This window comes from Mobula birostris, chromosome 13 (genome assembly GCF_030028105.1).
Source record: "Mobula birostris isolate sMobBir1 chromosome 13, sMobBir1.hap1, whole genome shotgun sequence".
NCBI classification, from domain to species: domain Eukaryota; kingdom Metazoa; phylum Chordata; class Chondrichthyes; order Myliobatiformes; family Myliobatidae; genus Mobula; species Mobula birostris.
The window spans coordinates 84098814-84117629 of record NC_092382.1 but is presented as its reverse complement, the minus strand read 5'-3'; the positions used below and the strand labels follow the sequence as shown (position 1 = coordinate 84117629).

Below are 18816 nucleotides of genomic sequence, written 5' to 3'. Positions count from 1 at the left end.
AATGTTGGAAATCAAGAGCAACACACACAAAACTCAGCAGGTCAAGCAGCATCTCGGGAGATAAATAGGAAATCGACGTCCAAATGAAACGTCTCGGATCTGAAACGTCGACCGTAATATTCCTGTCCATAGAAGCTGCCTTATCTGCTCAATTCTTCCAGAAGTTTGTGTGTGCTGCTCTCTAACTTCCGGTGAAGGTATTCCTATGAAATACAGTCACTTCACCGTTGCACGCAACTGTTCAATAAACTTCAGATATTGCCGAATTGTTGTCCGGATAACTAAGAAATCACGTGGCCTTAAATGTATTATTTCTCTGTTCGGTTGTTTGTGATGAGGGTCTCCCTTGATTGTCTGCGAGCTGCAAGGACAGTTATTCACACAACACCAACACCACCGCAACGAGTCCGCACGGCGCCCCTATCCCCAGACCGCGTGTCGCCCCGATCCCCAGGTCAGTGATTTTATCAAGGTCCGGTGACTGCCACTCGGCAGTCAAAGTGTCATCTCGGGTGCAGACCCAATGAAGCGAGATAAGAGACGTATCGAGGTTATGCTCCATGCTGTCAGTTACGTACTCTATCTAATAAAACATTGAAGATTGTCGCATTAGGGAAATCGAATGGAATTCCAATAGTCTTGCTTAATTTTGCAGGATTTTTTTTACAGGCAATTGAGGAAATTCTTATCCATTAAATAATTAAAATAAATCTTCGGTGAGGGAAATGTGAAACGTAAACAGAGTATACTGGAAGTGTTCAGTAGATTGGGGAACAGCTGTGGACTGGCTCAATTCTGATTATGGTCCCTCGACCTGAAAAAAAGTATTACACCGTCTGTCTTGTTGAATAATTCCAGCATTTAAAATTATTTTGAAGATTTTTCGTAAAACTTGCTGTATTGGATGTAACGATCCAGTGGTAACCAGTTGATAGGCTCCAATAAATCTTGACAGCAACTTAGGCGCTGAAGACCTGCCAGTGAAAATACAGTGGTTTAAGGCAAGACGTCGTGATGCTGTACGCGGGACTGGCTTTCCACATTGCCTGAAACAAGATATGTAGTCTTGCCAGGGACGTCAATACTTCGTAATTTAAAAAAAAATGGAAGGAGACTCTGAGAATCAGGTGTGATGGAGAAATGTGTACAATTTGGCGAAGTGAGGAATAGATGTGCCAAGGACAGCAGAAGTGTTTGAGCATTCGCTGCTGTACCAGATGTCCATTGATCACCATAGCGCCACTAGTGGTCGGAGGGCACAAGCTGTATGTGTTTCCTGCTCAGGACCTCCAACCTGCATTGACGTTCTGTTGACTTGACAAGCCAGTGTGACACCTCACTCTTGCTCATGTCACGGGATTGCCTGGAAAAGCACGGGCATCTCATCCAGTCATCCGGCCATAAAGTATCTTCCAGAAGTTCTCTGGGTGTGTGCAGAAGGATCAAGCCTTATCATGATTTCATTGGGAAGGACTATATTTTTGGCAGTATGTTGCTCTGCACAGATATCAGCTTTCTCCTTTATACCTAAATTAATACCGGACCCTATTCTTGATTTTGTTTCTTGCAGAGAACTAGAATCTGTTAACACCTGTCTTCACAATGGCTGATGGAGCCAGCGAGGGACGAGACTCAGAGGCGTCAACATCAGAAAAACACCCGGGTACGCAGCCATCCTGTCATTTCCACCAAAGTGGCCAGTCGTATATTTGTTATTCGTACTGTATCTGCCAGGTATTTCTCAACTTCCTGGACAAATTTAAATCTGTCGCAGCCTGTCTCTTCGATTCTCGCCTTCCATCCAGATTTAGGTCATTCAGAAACATGGAGATGTTTCATTTATTTCCCTCGTGGAAATAGCCTTTCTGAATATCTCGGGTCCTGGCATTGATTCCGGTGGTACCACTCCTCACTCATTGCCATTCGGAAAACAATCACTTTATGCCTAATCTATGTAATTCGACCAACACGTTCGTATCCGTATCATTACTTTATCCGCAACCCCTCGTGGTTTACGCTTGCCTGATAATCTGTAATGCGTGATTTTACTGAAAATCCTAATATTCTACATTCGCTGGTCCCACCTTATATATTCTGCTAGTTGCATCCTCAAAAGTATTGCAAGGGGTTAAGCCAGTGTGATTTCTGTTTCACAAAGCATTGCTGAATTTGTTAGGCCTTTTGAATTTTCTCCTGATACAGCTTCTACAATGGCCGAGAATTGTTCACATCACTGATGTCAGGCTAAGCAAAATACTGTTCCTAATCTTCGTTTTAACTTCTACTTTCACAGACCTGTGTAATGTTAACCACCTCAAACCATTCAGCTCAAGAAGTAGGTAAATGCAGGTGGGATTAATGAGAATTGAAATATACTGAAGTCGATCTAAGGTGCAACTGCACGCAATACTCCAAACAAGACCTCACGAACGACTCATACAGCTCCAATTTCTCTACTCAGTAGCTAGGTTAACAAAATTAAATGTTCCAGGACTCTCTTTAATACCCTGTCTCCACGTGACGCCACTATCAATTAATTAAATTCCTTGGAGTTGGCTCTATATTTCTCAGTGCCATGTCTTTCGCTGTGTAAGTCCTTCCATGATTTGTGCTTCAAAATGGTAACACCTGTGTGTGTCTATTTCTGATTGTGTTTGGTAACATGGTGCACCGACCTTAGGTTCTAGATGGAAAGGTGTTGAGCAATAAAGGTTGGATAATGTCTTTAGTTTCCTTCGCTTCGCTCCACAGGTCCGAGCTCAGTAATCACCGAGCTCCTGGCAAACTGGAACGATTTCAAGCTTCTGCAGTTGATTGACTTCTACCGGGACAGGCTGGAGCAGGCGATGGAAGGAATGGTGCACGGAATGAGCCTGGCGTTAACGTTCGAGAATCAGTTCAGTGAAGAGGAACATCGGGTAAGTGAGCGAGAGAATGGGTTTGAATGTTCACACATCATAGGTGTCCAAAATCTGACTCATCGGATATTAAAGCAGATAAATGAACAACTGGGAAATAAATACTGAATATACAGTGGCATGCAAAAGTTTGGGCACCCTTGGTCAAAATTTCTGTTACTGTGAATAGTTAAGCGAGTAAAAGATGACCTGATTTCCAAAAGGCATAAAGTTATAGATGACACATTTCTTTAATATTTTAAGCAAGTGTTTTTTTTTTTTAAATTTCCATCTTTTACAGTTTTAAAATGACAAAAAAGGAAAAGGGCCCGAAGCAAAAGTTTGGGCACCCTGTATGGTCAGTACTCAGTAACACCCCTTTTGGCAAATATCACATTATATAAACGCTTTCTGTAGCCAGCTAAGGGTCTTTGAATTCTTGTTTGGAGGATTTTCGCCCATTCGTCCTTGCAAAAGGCTTCTAGTTTACTGAGATTCTTGGTCCGTCTTGCGTGCACTGCTCTTCTGAGGTCTATCGACAGATTTTCGATGACATTTAGGTCGGGGGACTGAAAGGGCCATGGCAAAACCTTCAGCTTGCACCTCTTGAGGTAGTCCATTTTGTATTTTTGAGGTGTGTTTAGGATCATTATCCTGTTGTAGAAGACAGACGGTGTGATGTTTGCTTCCAGAAATTTGCTGGTATTTAATCAAATTCATTCTTCCCTCTACCAGTGAAACGTTCCCCGTGCCACTGGCTGCAACACAAGCCCAAAGCATGATCGATCCACCCCCGTGCTTAACAGTTGGAGAGCTGTACTTTTCATGAAATTCTGCACCCTTTTTTCTCCAAACATACCTTTGCTCATTGCGGCCAAAAAGTTCTATTTCAACTTCATGTTTCCAAAATGCACTAGGCTTGTTTAAGTGTTCCTTTGCAAACTTCTGACGCTGAATTTTGTGGACGCAGAAAAGGTTTTCTTCTGATGACTCTTCCACGAAGGTCATATTTGTGCAGGTGTCGCTGCACAGTAGAACAGTACACCACCACTCCAGAGTCTGCAAAACTTTCCTCAAGGTCTTTTCCAGTCAAACAGGGTTTTGATTTATCTTTCTAGCAATCCTACGATCAGTTCTCTTGAAAGCTTTCTTCGTCTTCCAGACCTCAACTTGACCTCCACCGTTCCTGTTAACTGCCATTTCTTAATTACCTCATGAACTGAGGAAACGGCTACCTGAAAACGCTTTGCTATCTTCTTATAGCCTTCTCCTGCTTTGTGGGCATCATTTATTTTAATTTTCAGAGCGCTAGGCAGCTGCTTAGAGAAGCCCATGGCTGCTGATTGTTGGGACAAGGTTTGAAGATTCCGGGTATTTATAAAGCTCTGAAATTTGCATCACCTGGTCTTTCCCAACGATGATTATGAACAATCCATAGCCCTAACAAGCTAATTAAGGTCTGAGACCTTAGTAAAAGTTATCTGAGAGCTCAAATCTCTTGGGGTGCCCAAACTTTCACATGGTGCTCCTTTCCTTTTTTTCACTCTAAAATTGTACAAAACAAAAATAATACACTAATCTTGTTTAAAATGTTGAAAAGAATGTTTCATCTTTAACTTCATGTCTTTTGGAGATCAGTTCATTTTCTACTCACTTAACGATTCACAGTAACAGAAATTTTGACCAGGGGTGCCCAAATTTTGCATGCCCTGTACAATCACAAAATTATGAATCTGCACCAATGACAGAAAAGGGGTGAAAATATCCCCCGGGCTGGTGGGTGATTGCTCATTTTCACAGCGAGGGAAGTGGGTAACTGTTGTATAGACTTAACATAATGGACATTAAATAGAAATATGATACGGTATTTCAGTTTAGGACGATCGCAGAGCGTGACCGTAGGATTTCAGTGAAAACCTGGGCATCATCTGTGGGTGTCACAGGAACTCGACAGTGTTCTCTTTTGGGTGGAGGTGCTTGTGTTATAATTTGTAACTGCAAACTGTGTCTTTCGTGGTACACTACCATGTTGTGATGTTGTGATGTAATCACTGAAGAAACGCCACCAGAAAAGAAAATGGAAATACAGTGGGTGCCAGTCGCCGTCATGTTGGATACTGGCAGACTGAGAGGATTAATCGCATCATCTTTTCTGTAACTTCTCTGAGACTGAACACGTGCTATAAAAAAAGCTTCTTGACTTCTTTGTTCATCTGCTTTATGATAAATCATATTTTATGATTTCTTATTGACTGTCAAATCTGATGAGGAATTATTTATGGGTTGGAATCATTGTAACAAAGTGGTCACAGACCAGCCAGGATCTCATTGACTGGTGGGCCAGGTTCACGGTGAATGCCCCTCTCTGTGCTCTGCTCTGAATGTACAGCCCATCTCCAGAGAGGATCGGCATCCGGCCGTGTGATCCCGATAAAGGGTACATCGCTTACTTCGCATTCTCTGTGAATCTGGCAGTCCCCAATATGTTCATTTCTGCACCTCACAGAAAATCTCTGATCTCGCTGATAAGGGAGAGTTGGTGGATGGTTCTAAACTCCTCTTGAGCCTGGTGATTGAGAGAGGCTCCCGCGCCCGGAGGGTGATGTGGGAATCGTTTGTGAAAATGCGGAATGGCGTCCCAAAGTTGGACAAAATACTTAAAGAAATACAGGAATATGGTGAGATAATAGTAGAGATTAATGTCAATTCGGATTCAAACAATGCACACTTTATAATTCAACACATCTGATTTCACCAAACTGTTTAAAATTAAACAGGTTGTGCACCGTACGAGCGATCAGACCCCGCTCAAGGTTTACGGGAGATCCCCAGTGAGCTGAAAGGTAGGTGAAGAAAATGCTGTTTCCACCAACCGCTGACACTTGCGCAGAGCGGTCATGTTGATGAGTCACGGGGGTTTGACCAGGTAAATGTCATCACTGTGACACAGTACATACTAAGGCACATAGAAACATCGTCTCCTGGAGGAAGAGTTTTCAGAGGACATAATGAGGAACGAGGCTGAGAGTCGGGACTTGAGGAAAGGGGTGACTCCTCTCTGGTGCCTGGAACTACAGCTGCTTCCACCGGGGTCAGAGCATACGAAGGAGCAATCCGGTGGAGGGGAAATCTGGGAAACCTCTACACCCCAAAAGGTCGAAACCTCACCCTACCTGCCTCTCTCCCCCTTCCCCACTGCCGAACATCCCTCATCCTAATTCATTTCTCTAAACTCCGTCAGTCCCCTCAGATAATCAGTTCTTCAAGTTGGACATCGATTGAAGTTCTAGTCACAGAATACCAGCAACAGCTTCCCTTTAAACAGAAAACCAGGTCATATTCCAACTAATCTGTCCAATCCCAAAAAAGCAACTGCAACCCAGTCTGTTTATATCTGTACTCTCTTAATGCAAACAGTGGGAAGTCCATCAGGAGACAGTGGAGGTGAGGGGAGGGTGGGGGGGCAGTGAGGGTTGAAAAATCTACAGAACTGAAATTCATGTCTGCCTGTGGTGTGTGATGGAAACTGTGGACGGGTAAGAGCTGTCAATTAGGTCAGAGAAACCCAGTGTTGTGTTAATGCGGCGAGGAAACTGAGAAGAACTGAAGAAATCGATAAAAAAAATGTTGAGATAAATTACATGCTCCAGACTGATGAGAAGCTCACTTCATCCATAAGCACATTGTGTCTGTGAAAATGGAGCCCTGGGCAGTGCAAGTGCTCAGAGTCCGAAAAGCTTCATATTCACAGACAGTGTTGTATCATCCAACTGCACATCTAACAGAGGAGAGGGCGAAGGAAAGACAGATATTGCAACAGTTATTAATCTTACAGTAGCCAATGTTGTATCTCAGTATTCGAAAGTCTTCATCAGAAACATGAGGAATCCCTGCCAGTGTCCTGGTTCAGCGTCTCTCATTTCCAAGAACAAATTCCAAATATGTTATTGTTCTTATAGGACCTGAGATAGGCTAATTAGGAACTTTAGAAAGACCTCTCAGTCTCTGTCACTTCCGTAATTATTGTTTCGGTCCATATTCTGCCACCAAAACCCCTCAGTTTCCTTGCACCACTGACTTAGTATATCTCTACAAATTGCCTGCAAAATTATTCTTCAATGTTCTTCATGCTGCTTGCCAAGGGAACAGATACAGCTGTAGAATTCTCACACTGACTTAGAAATATAGATATGTAGAAAACCTACAACACAATGCAGGCCCATCGGCCCTCAATGCTGCGCCTAACATTGAGTAATGTCAGTTACTTCAGAAATTACCTATGTTTACGCATAGCCCTCTATTTTTCGAAGCTCTATGTACCTATCCAGGAGTCTCTTAAAAGACGCTATCGTACCCATTCCCACCATCGGCAGACCATTCCAAACACTGACCACTCTCTGCGTAAAAAACTTACCCCTGACATCTCCTTTTTACCTACTTCCAAGCACCTTAAAACTATGTCCTCTCATGCTAGCCATTTCAGCCCTGGGAAAAAGCCTCTGACTATCCACACGATCAGTGCCTCTCATTATTTTGTACACCTCTGTCAGGTCACTTCTCATCCTCCCGAGAGAAAAGGCCGAGTTCACTCAACCTCTTCTCAAAATGCATGCTCCCTAATCCAGGCAACATCCTTGTAAATCCCCTCTGCACCCTTTCTATATATTCCATATTCTTCCTGTACTGAGGTGACCAGAACTGAGCACAGTATTCCAGGTGGGGTCTGACCAGAGTCCTATGTAGCCGTAACATTACATCTCGATTCTTAAACTCAGTCCTACGGTTGATGAAGGCCAATGCACCGTATACCTTCTTAATTACAGAGTCAACCTGCGCAGCAGCTTTGAGTGTACTGTGGACTCGGACCCCATGATCCCTCCGATCCTCCACACTGCCAAAAGGCTTACCATTGATATTATATTTTGCCATCATATTTGACCTACCAATATAAACCACCTCACGCTTATCTGGGTTAAACTCCATCTGCCATCTCTCCGCCCAATTTTGCATCCTATTGATGTCCCGCTGTAACCTCTGACAGCCCTCCACACTATCCACAACTCTCCCAAGCGTTGTGTCATCAGCAAATGTATTAATCCATTACTCCACTTCCTCATCCAGGTCAATGATAAAAATCACAAAGTGAAAGGGACCTCGAACAGATCCCTGAGTCATCGACCTCCATGCAGAATATGAACCACCTACAACCACACTTTGCCTTCTGTGGGCAAGCCAGTTCTACATCCACAAAGCAATGTCCCCTTGGATCGTATGACTTCGTACTTTCTCAATAAGCCTTGCATAGGGTACCATGTCAAATGCCTTGCTAAAATCCATTATACTGTACATCTACTGCTCTATCTTCATCAATGTGTTTAGTCACATCCTCAAAAAAAATCAATCAGGCTCGTAAGGCACGACATGCCTTTGATAAAACAATGCTCACTATTCCTAATCATATTATGCCTCTCCGAATGTTCATAAATCCTGCCTCTCAGTGTCTTTTCCATCGGTCTACCAATTCCTGAAGTAAGATTCACTGGTTTATAATTTCCGGTGCAATCTCTACTCCCTTTCTTGAATAAGGGAACAACATCTACAAACCTACAACCCACTGGAACCTCTCCTGTCCCGATTGATGATGCGTTGATAGTTGCCAGAGGCTCATCAATCTGCTCCGTCGCCTCCCGTAGTAACCTGGGGTGCATCTCGTCTGGTCCCGGAGACTTATCCAAAAGCTCCAGCACGTCCTCTTTCTTCATGTCTGTATGCTCGCCAAGATCCTTTTCCGTAGTGAATACTGAAGCAAAGTACTTACTAGGAACCTCTGCTATCTCTTCTGGTTCCATACTCAGTTTTCCACTGTCACACTTGATTGGTCCTATTCTCTCTTATCATCTTGCTGTTCACATACTTGTAGAATGCCTTGGGTGGTTTCCTTAATCTTTCCCGCCAAGGCCTTCTCATGGCCCCTTCTGGCTCTCCTAATTTCATCCTTAAGCGCCTTCCTGCTAGCCTTATAATCTTCTAGGTCTCTAGCATTGCCTAGATTTTTGAACCTTTCGTAAGCTTTTCTTTTCTTCTTGACGAGATTTTCAACAGCTTTTGCACACCACGGTTCCTGTACCCTACGCACCTATGCAGAATGCCACGCAAATATCCCCTGAACGTTTGCCACATTTCTGCCATACATTTCCCTGAGAACATCTGTTCCCAATTTATGATTCCAAGTTCCTGCCCAATTACTTCATATTTCTCCTCACTCCTAACTTGTCTGTTCCTACCCCGCTCTAATGCTATGGTAAAGGAGACAGAATTGTGATAACTATCTGCAAAATGCTATTCCACTGAGAGATCTGACACTTGACCAGGTTCATTTCCCAATACCAGATCAAGTACAGCTTCTCCTCTTGTAGGCTTATCTACATATTATATCAGGAAACCTTCCTGAATACACCTAGCAAACTCCACCTCATCTGAAGCCCTTGCTCTAGGGTGATTGCAATCAATATTTTGGAAATTAAAACCTCCCGCCACGCCAACCCGGTTATTCTTGCATCTTTCCAGAATCTGTCTCCCCATCTGCTTCTCGATGTCCATGTTACTATTGGGTGGTCGATAAAAAAACGCCCAGTAGAGTTATTGACCTCTTCCTGTTTATAACTTCCACCCACAGAGACTCAGTATGCAATCCCTCCATAACTTCCTCCTTTCCTGCAACCGTGACATTATCTCTGATCAGAAGTGCCACGCCCACCCCTTTTGTCTTCCTCCCTGTTCTTTCTGAAACACCTAAATCCTGGCACTCTAGGTAACCACTTCTGAACGTGCAATAGATACTCCCCTGGATCTTTGAAGAACAACTTCTCTACTAGTTTGCCATTCTCTAATGTAACTGTTTATGCAATCCATGCTTTCCTACGTTCCCTGTCTCACTCGATTACGTTGAATGAATGGCTACTGAGAAAACATGCCTGCATCGTTTAGCGCCAGATCACCACTGTTTTCCTCAGAACTCTCAACTCTCTAAGAAGATGATATAAACGGTATTTGCTGGCCCCGGATACATGGTGAAGACTAAAATGTCATTTTCAAGATCCGTTACACAATAAACCCCTATGTAGAGTATACCTGTTATTTGGAAACCCCACACACCCCTGGCAGGATCCTAATGCGCTGTGAAACCCTGCACATCTCTGGCAGGGTACTGACACACCGCTAGACACCACACGCCCCTGGCAGGGGCTGACACGCTGCGAGACTCCACAAGCCTCTTGCCGTCTACCTACACGCTGCGAGATGCCATACACTCCTGCAAGAGCCGTCACACAATGTGAAACCCTTTAACTACTTTACAAGGCTCTGGAACACTCTGAGGTCCCGCACACTCCTGTCAGGATCCTGACATACCGTGAGGTTTCACATTCTTCAGGTGTACTTTCACTGCAAGTAACTTTCCCACACCTCATCCAGACCAGGTCCTACATTGACATCGGCTATCCCTTATTTCAAGACGGGCTCGGGTTTCAGTGGGAGAGGTTTCGGGAACAATGAACACAACTCAAGTTCTGAGAAGGTTATGGATAAAGAGAGGTCTGCAGCTTAGGTGATACACAGGGTGGGGATGTTAAATTGGGGAAGGCAGATTAAATGGTAGAAGTCAGGTGAGGAGCAACTGTTACAGGGCAAATCTCCGTCTGGTGAGAGTCGATATATATCAGCTGATCAGAATTTCGAACCGGCATGTTCCAAAGAGGATTAGAGCATAGTTTGTCACCGTCCCGTGACGGTGACGGGAAATGTTGTGAATTTAGTCTGCAAATGAAATATATGCTTTCTGAAGCTGAGGTGAGACAATGAGTAATGGAGAGCAAAGAAGAGTCTCAACGAGTCCAGTGGGGTATCGTCGTGGCTATCACTCGAGGTCGAGGATGATGGTCTTCATTCTGAAGAAGTGGCCCCCAGAGCGAAGACGCCTGTGCGTGTATTTGTTTAACGAATACTTGATGTTGCACTCCAAGAAGCACACAATACTTCACAAATCAACCAACTGATTCCAATGGCATGGAAACCACGACAATTGGAGCTGGTGGATTTGTTGCAGCCTTCATCCGCCTTCACAGCCGTTGAGTGGGGTATAGATCAGTTGCAGAGGCGGGTGGGCAAATAGCAGATGGAGTTTAATCCAGAAAAGTGTGAAGGTATGGGGGATGTTTAAAGTAGCTGGCAGACGCTAACATCATTGAGGTGCAGAGGGAGTTTGTTGTCAATGTCCGTAGCTCGCTAGGTGTGACAACACAGGTAAATGAAGAAGATGCGATCACATAGTTCACTTCATTGTACGGAGCACTAAGTCTATCGAAGCTTTAGGTTACAGATGTATAAAACTTTGGTTTGGCTGCACTTGGAGAATTGGTTCAATTCTGTCGGTCCATTACAGGAAGGATCTGGAGAACTTGGAGAGGGCGCAAAAGAGTTTTACCAGATGTTACCGGGATTGGAAATGATCCTGCTTTTCAAAATTTTAGTTCAATTTGAATAATACATCTGTAGCATCCACTCTCTCCCTTTCTCCAGAGCAGTGGTGTGCCTTGGGGATCGGTTGTGGAATCCCTACTGTTCGTGATTTTTATAAATGATCTGGATGAGGAAGTGGAGGGATGGTTTAGTAAATCTGCTGACGACACGAAGCTTGAGGGTGTAGTGAATAGTGTGAAGGGCTGTCAGAGATTACAACGAGACATTGATGGGATGCAAAACTGGGCTGAGAAGTGGCAAATAGAATTTAACCCAGATAAGTGTGAGATGGTTTATTTTGTTGGGGCAAATATGATGGCAGAATATAGCATTAATGGTAAGATTCTTGGAAGTGTGGAGGATCAGAGGGATCTTGAGGTCCGAGTTCATAGGACACTCATAGCTGCAATGTAAGTTGACTCTGTGGTTAAGAAGGCATATGGTGCATTGGCCTTCATCAGTCGTGGGATTGAGTTTAAGAACCAAGATGTAATATTACAGCTATACAGGACAGTGGAAAGAGCCCACTTGGAGTACTGTACTCAATTCTGGTCGCCTCAGTACAGGAAGGACGTGGAAACCATAGAAAAGGTGCAGAGGAGATTTACAAAGATGTTTCCTAGATTGGGTAGAATGCCTTACAGTATGAGTGTGCTCGGACTTGTTTTCTTGGAGCGACGGAGGATGAGAAGTGACCTGATAGAGGTGTACAAGATAATGAGAGGCATTGATCGAGTGCATAGTCAAAGGCTTTTCCCCAGGGCTGAAATGGCTAGCACGAGAGCGCATAGTTTTAAGGTGCTTGGAGTAGGTACAGAGGAGATGTCAGGGGTAAGTTTTCTTTCGCAGAGAGTGGTGAGTGCGTGGAATGGGCTGCCGGCGACGTTAGTGGAAGCGGAAACAGTAGGGTCTTCTGAGAAACTCCTGGATGGCGACATGGAGCTGAGAAAAGTAGAGGGCTATGGATAAAGCCTAGGTAATTCGAAGGTAGTGACATGTTCGGCACAGAATTGTTGGCTGAAGAGTCTGTATTGTTCTCTAGGTTTTCTATGTTTCTATGTTTTTATTCTCCCTGTCCTGCTGAGTATTTCCCGTGCATACTGTTTAGTGGACATGAGACTGCAGATCTGCAGGCCCGGACATTCTTCTGGATGATCTCGGTGAGTTGTCCAGCATCCGTGGTATAGTAGGGTGAATAAATTATTTATGTTTGATTAGAAACGCTGATTGTCTGAGTCAGCTTTGCGAGACCTTGACAGCTGACCCCCACCACCCCTACAACGTTGCTGATCGACATGCAGTAGGTTTCTTTTGTTTTATTCTGTTACGTACCTCGTAACTGGGTTGCCAAACCAGCAGAAATGGACCACTTAGTTGGAGTCTGGTTTAACAGAAATTAATAAAGTTTTATTAAAGAAATAAGTAACACAGTACTCTAATCGTAAGGATGTAAATGAAACAGGTTAGCAATGATAATACACACGTGTACACAGAACTAGGGTAACAGGAATCAGCCAAGTTCTATCGCAGTCTAGGGGTAAAATGATCAGTCTCAAGTGACGCGGAGTTCAGTTCAGCTTAGTACAGTTTGCAGTAATCGCTGTTGTGCCGTTGGAGAGAGAGAGAGAATGCAAATTTTGATTCAAACAGATCTTTGATGTTCTTCGCAGTTAGCTTTCGGGCGAACCCTTTTATGTCTTCTGTGGTCACCGACTGTGATCCCTCCGTTCTGGATACGACCGTTCTTCCGCGGTGAACCCGGCACCCAGGCAAGGGCGGACACACACACCAGGTTCCCGCCGATCATTCCTTTTCACCCTGTCAGTCTATGGTCGGTTCCCTCGAACCAGACCTCCAACTTCAACCAACTTGTGGGGGCACACCGCTCTTCCAGGGTCTCGTTATCTCGTGATCTCGTGGTGTGTGTCGTGCCTTAGCGAACCTGTTCTTTTTATCCCCCTGCTGGGGTATCGCCTGTCTATTAAACTTCAAACAGTTCAGGTTCAAAGCAATCGATCTGTCAATATCTGAAATGTCTTTCTTTCTCGTTAATCTCGCTCTTCTCTCTTATTAGCATTTTGAATGTTTCTCCATTGTTCCCCTTACCTCTCTCATCAGCATCAATCTTCTGATAACTTGGTTTTTCGTCACAATTCTGATTCACTGCAACCAAATTTACTTTAGTGTATGAACATATTCTGATAAATTAAATTGATACAAGAGCTTTGTGCTGCACTATTTGTTGTTTACTAAATTCTGAGTTGAGGCGTCTAACATTTTGACTCTTTCTCTGTTCCCATGCCCATGGAAGATGTTCAACAGAAACACAAGGAGACTCTGCGGGCACAAACCGAAACACTGAGCGTGAACACGATCCTGATGACGGAGAAGGTGAATGTTTTCCAGCTGGTTGATCGATACGCTGAGATCACGGTCATTTCTACTATTCGTGATCGGAGACTGGTGGAACACGAGCTGCTGGCGAGAGGCAGAGACCACGAGGAGTGGAGAAAACATCTCCGCAGAGAGCTGGAAAAACTCCGGACTGATCAGTTGTTCCAGAGCAGCTTTTCCCAAAGTAAATGCAAATCTGGGAGTTCGGCAGCATTGGCTGGAGTCCCGGGGATAGGGAAAACAACAATGGTGCAAAAGATTGTTTATGACTGGGCCATGGGGAAAATATACCAACAATTCCAGTTTGTCTTCAGTTTCAAATTCAGGGATTTAAACTCCATTAACTGCAGAATAAACCTGAGGGAACTGATTTTGGATCAGTATCCTTACTTTGGGAATTTCCTGAGAGAGGTTTGGAAAAACCCAGAGGGATTGCTGTTTATATTCGATGGCTTGGATGAATTCAAACATAAAATTGATTTTGCTGACAGTCGGAGAGATACAGAACCTCAGCACAAGTGCCCAGATCCCGAGTGGTGGTGTGAAGTGTCGGATATTGTGTACAGTTTAATCCAGCACAAGCTGCTGCCAGGGTGTTCAGTACTGGTGACCACCCGCCCCACTGTGTTACATTTATTAGAAAAGACAGAAATCAATGTCTGGGCTGAAATCCTGGGATTTGTCGATGAAGAATGGAAGGGATATTTCATGAGGCATTTTGAAGATAAGACGGTAGCAGAAGCTGTTTTCAAACATGTGGAGGAGAACGAGATCCTGTACACCATGAGCTACAACCCCTCCTACTGCTGGATCCTCGCTTTGGCACTGGGCCCCTTCTTCACACAAAGAGACAGGGACCCACAGCGAGTTCCCAAGACCATAACCCAACTCTATTCCTACTATATTTACAACATCCTGAAAAACCACGGCCGTGAGATTGAGAACCCCCGTGACGTGTTACTCAGGGTTGGTCAGATGGCCTTCAGAGGTGTGTTTGACAAGAAGATTGTATTTACAAATGGAGATTTAATCAACTACAATCTGAAGCCTTCCCAGTTCTTGTCTGGGTTCTTAATGGAGCTTTTGGAGAGAGAGGATTCTCCCCGATGTGTGGTGTACACATTCCCACACCTCACCATCCAGGAGTTTGTAGCGGCACTCGCACAGTTCCTGAATCCGCATCCCGGGGATATCCTGAAATTCCTCACTGAAGCCCACAACACAACAGATGGCCGATTTGAGGTGTTTCTCCGTTTTGTTGCTGGCCTCTCCTCTCCAATGACAGCTCGGGGCCTGGAGGAGTTTCTGGGACCATTTCCCCGTCAAACAACCTGCCGGGTGATTGACTGGGTGAGGGAGGAGGTTAAACGCCAGAGTGGAAACACGAGGAGTGAAGCTGGTAAAAGGAGCCTCCTGAACACACTGCACTACCTGTTTGAGTCTCAGAATTGTGGGCTGGCTCAGGCCGCACTGGAATCTGTGGAAACACTTTCATTCAGTAGAATGACACTGACCCCGATTGACTGTGCGGTCCTGTCTCATGTCATCGGACTCTGTGATACAATAAAACATATCGACCTAGTTGGCTGCCACATTCAGTGTGAAGGAATCCAGCGGCTGGTACCTGGGCTGCACAAATGCCAGGAGTTGGGGTAACTTCACTTATTTCTCAGTCTGATCTGTGAAAGTATTTCATTATTTTGTTTTAATGTAAAGGTAAAGCAGATTATGAGTTTTTGTGACAAATTAATAGGCGATCGGTCAGTAAATCAAGAACGGGAGTGCCCTATGGTTTCGTGTATAGAGATGTTGGAGACTTCAGATGAGCGAACAATGGTCGTTGGTTTAATGGTAGTAAATCACATGAATGGCCGTGTTTCTCGCTGCATGTGACACGTCAATTGACAATGTTCCTTCTCACTGTTACTGACATCGACACCGACACTGACTGCAGCAGATGTGACGGATCTGCGCACCCTCTTCCCGATGAAGTACAAGAGAGAATCAGAGGAATGTCCCAGTGAGAGGGAGAGAAATACCCGAGATTATCCTTCCCAACCCCTCTCCCCGCGTGTGACTATCACGATCACTCCAACAGTGTGACTTTGTTCACTGCCAGATACCCAACACTCATGTGGGCATCACCTCTTCCAATTGTGGGGTTCAATTCTGACCAACCCTCCCCGTGCGATCTACGTCTGCATCACATCCTGTTGTGGAATCTTGCTTCCCCATCTGCCTTCCTCCTATGGGATCTCTCTTTTTCATCCCCCTTTCCTCCTATGGGATCTCTCTTCCCCATTCCCTTTCCTCCTATGGGATCTGTCTTTGCCATATCCTCTTCATCTTGTGGGATGGCTCTTTACCTATCTTCCTTCATTGTGGGATCTCGCTTCCCTATCCCACTTCCTCCTCTGGGATCTATCCTCTGCATACATTTTTCCTCCTGTGGGATCTCTCTTCTCCATTCTCCTTCCTCCTGTGGTAATTATCCACTCCATCCCCCTTCCTCCTGTGGCATCTGTCTTCCACATCCCCCTTCCTCCTGTGGGATTTCTTTTCTCCATTTCCCGTCCTCCCATGGAATCCCTCTTCTCCACCCCCCTCGTCCTGTGGGGATAGCTCTTTCCCATCTCCCTTCCTTCTGTGGCATCTTTCTTCTCTATTCCCCTTCCTTCCCGTGGTATCTCTATTCCCCATCTCCCTTCCTCCTGTGGGATTACTCTGCCTATCCCTTTTGCCCTGGCGGGCTTTTCTTCCACCATCTCCCATGGACACGTTCTCATCCACAACTCTTCCTCCCTGTGGGACTTTTTCCAGCCCTCCAACGCTGCAGCTTTCTACCATCTCGTCAGGATTTTTTTCCAAACGTCGGGGACTGAGACAGAATATAGAAAGTTTACAGAGTCACACCGACAGGCTAAATTACTAACATTCGGAGCTGGGCAGTGAGGGACATTGACAGTCATGTGAATTGGTCAGTGATTTACTGAAGGGTTTAATGTTTCCTGAAATGCCGGGTGAAAGGAATTCCCTCAGAACCACTGTCTGAATCAATTTGTTCATCAATTTGTCTGTTTGTGTTTAGACTTGGGATGAATAAACTGGGAGATTCAGGAGTGAAACTGCTGTCTGCAGCTCTGAGGAATCGAGAGTGTAAAATACAGACACTATGGTAAGTGTCAGAAAGGGATATTGCGGTTATAGTCACTGGGTATCTGACACTGAACATTAAGGTGATCAGTAATTGTATTACTGATAAACACTGGGAATTTCTACCGTCTCCTGTCTCTCTGTGGCCTTTACCCACACTCTCCCTTTCATCCACAGGCTGAGCAATGTCGGTCTCACAGATTCTGGTGCCAAGCATCTTGCCTCCGCTCTCAGCACAAACCCTTCACTGACGAAGCTGAACCTGAATGAAGATGAACTAGGAGATTCAGGGGTGAAACTGGTGTCTGAGGCTCTGACGAACTCGGAGTGTAAAATGCAGAAACTGTGGTAAGTGTAAGACTGTGGGAGATTGTCTTTACAATCACTGGGTGTCTGACGCTGAACATTAATGTGATCAGTAATTGTCTTATTGGTCAACATTCGAGATTCATAGCGTCCACTGTCTCTCGGTGTCCTTCACCCTCACTCTCTCTCATCTCCAGGTTGTACAAGGTCGGTCTCACTGATGCTGGTATCGATGATCTCGTCTCCGCTCTCAGTGCAACCCAATCACTGGCAGAGCTGGATCTGGGATCAAACTCGCTCACAGACCAATCTGTCCCCGCTCTTCGCCGCCTCATACTGGCCCTCCCGAATCTGGAGCGGATCTGGTGAGTGATTGTGTTCATATTCAATGTCATAAAATATCAGCGGATCCGCCGGGTTTCCGCTTGTGTTTGTCTGTGAATGTTGTTGAAACATTAACCCTAGTCCTCTGTTGCTGACACTGTTGTGTAATTTGTTATTTCCTCTTCATTCTTCCATCTGTTTCAGGCTGTGGGACAATCGGATCAGTTGGACCGGGGAAGAGGAACTGAAGTCTCTGCAGGAACTCAGATCCGAACTGAGTCTGATACTGTGAACATCTGAATGTGTGCACATCCCCACCCACAGTTTGACAGACTCTCCGCCCACCCCCTCCCCCGCGCCTTTAATGGACCGTGACAGATTTAATTCCCAAAGTTTCTGACGGACCCCGTCTCCAGCAGCGCGCACTGTGACGTCAGAGTCAGTTCCAGAGACGTAATTCCACGTCCGGATCAGCGGAACTGCCTCCGATGTATGTTCAGTCCGGAGAGCGCCCCCAAGTGATGCCCTGGGTAATTACACAGACAGTAAGAGCCCAGAGGCAGTGCTCATGGGTCACCAGTCCCGGGATGGGGTAATCCGGGGAGTGAATCCTTTTGCCCACTTTGCTGAGGACGGTACATTCCGCAGTGTGGCCGAAATAATAATGTTAAATTGACAAATACCCACAACCTCAAATTGAAAAACAAACTGTACCTCACATGTCCTTTAGAATTATCCCCATCTGATCTTAAATTCATGGCCCCTTCTACTGGAAATTTCAACCCTGAAGAAAAGATACTGTCTGTCTTGTATATCTGTGCCGCTCATAAACTTAGAAACATCAATCAGATCTACTCTCAGCCTCCTCCGCTCTAGTAAGTAAAAACAGTCGCTGTTCGTCTAAACTCCAGTCGTCGCGCATGCTCTCTAATCCAGGTAGCACCCTGGTTAATATTTTCAGCAGCCTCTACAAAGACTCGACATCCTTCCTCTAGTGGGGCCACCAGAGTAAATGCATTACTCTGGGTGCGACCACACTTTGTTAAGCTCTCCACCTTTCTTGTAATACCACGAGCATTTATCTTATTCAGCAGCCTTATGTGCAGCACCTTATCAAATGCCTTCTGAAAATCCAAATAAACAATATCCATTAACTGTCCTTTGTCTGTATTTGCTGTTATTTCCTCAAAAATTGCATCAGGAAAGACAGATTTCCCTCTCAACC

At 45.0% G+C, this 18816-nt stretch overlaps 1 protein-coding gene across 1 annotated transcript; it reads left to right on the top strand.

Annotated features, from left to right (window-relative positions):
• The first annotated feature begins 1609 nt into the window (after nucleotides 1–1609).
• Nucleotides 1610–18403, top strand: LOC140207410 (NACHT, LRR and PYD domains-containing protein 3-like). The gene is made up of 9 exons (XM_072275939.1): nucleotides 1610–1663; nucleotides 2730–2918; nucleotides 5404–5575; nucleotides 5675–5740; nucleotides 13726–15460; nucleotides 16897–16983; nucleotides 17139–17309; nucleotides 17465–17632; nucleotides 17796–18403. The coding sequence occupies exons 1-9, from the start codon at nucleotides 1610–1612 to the stop codon at nucleotides 17881–17883; spliced, it is 2730 nt and encodes a 909-aa protein (XP_072132040.1). The 3' UTR covers nucleotides 17884–18403.
• The last annotated feature ends 413 nt before the right edge of the window (nucleotides 18404–18816 follow it).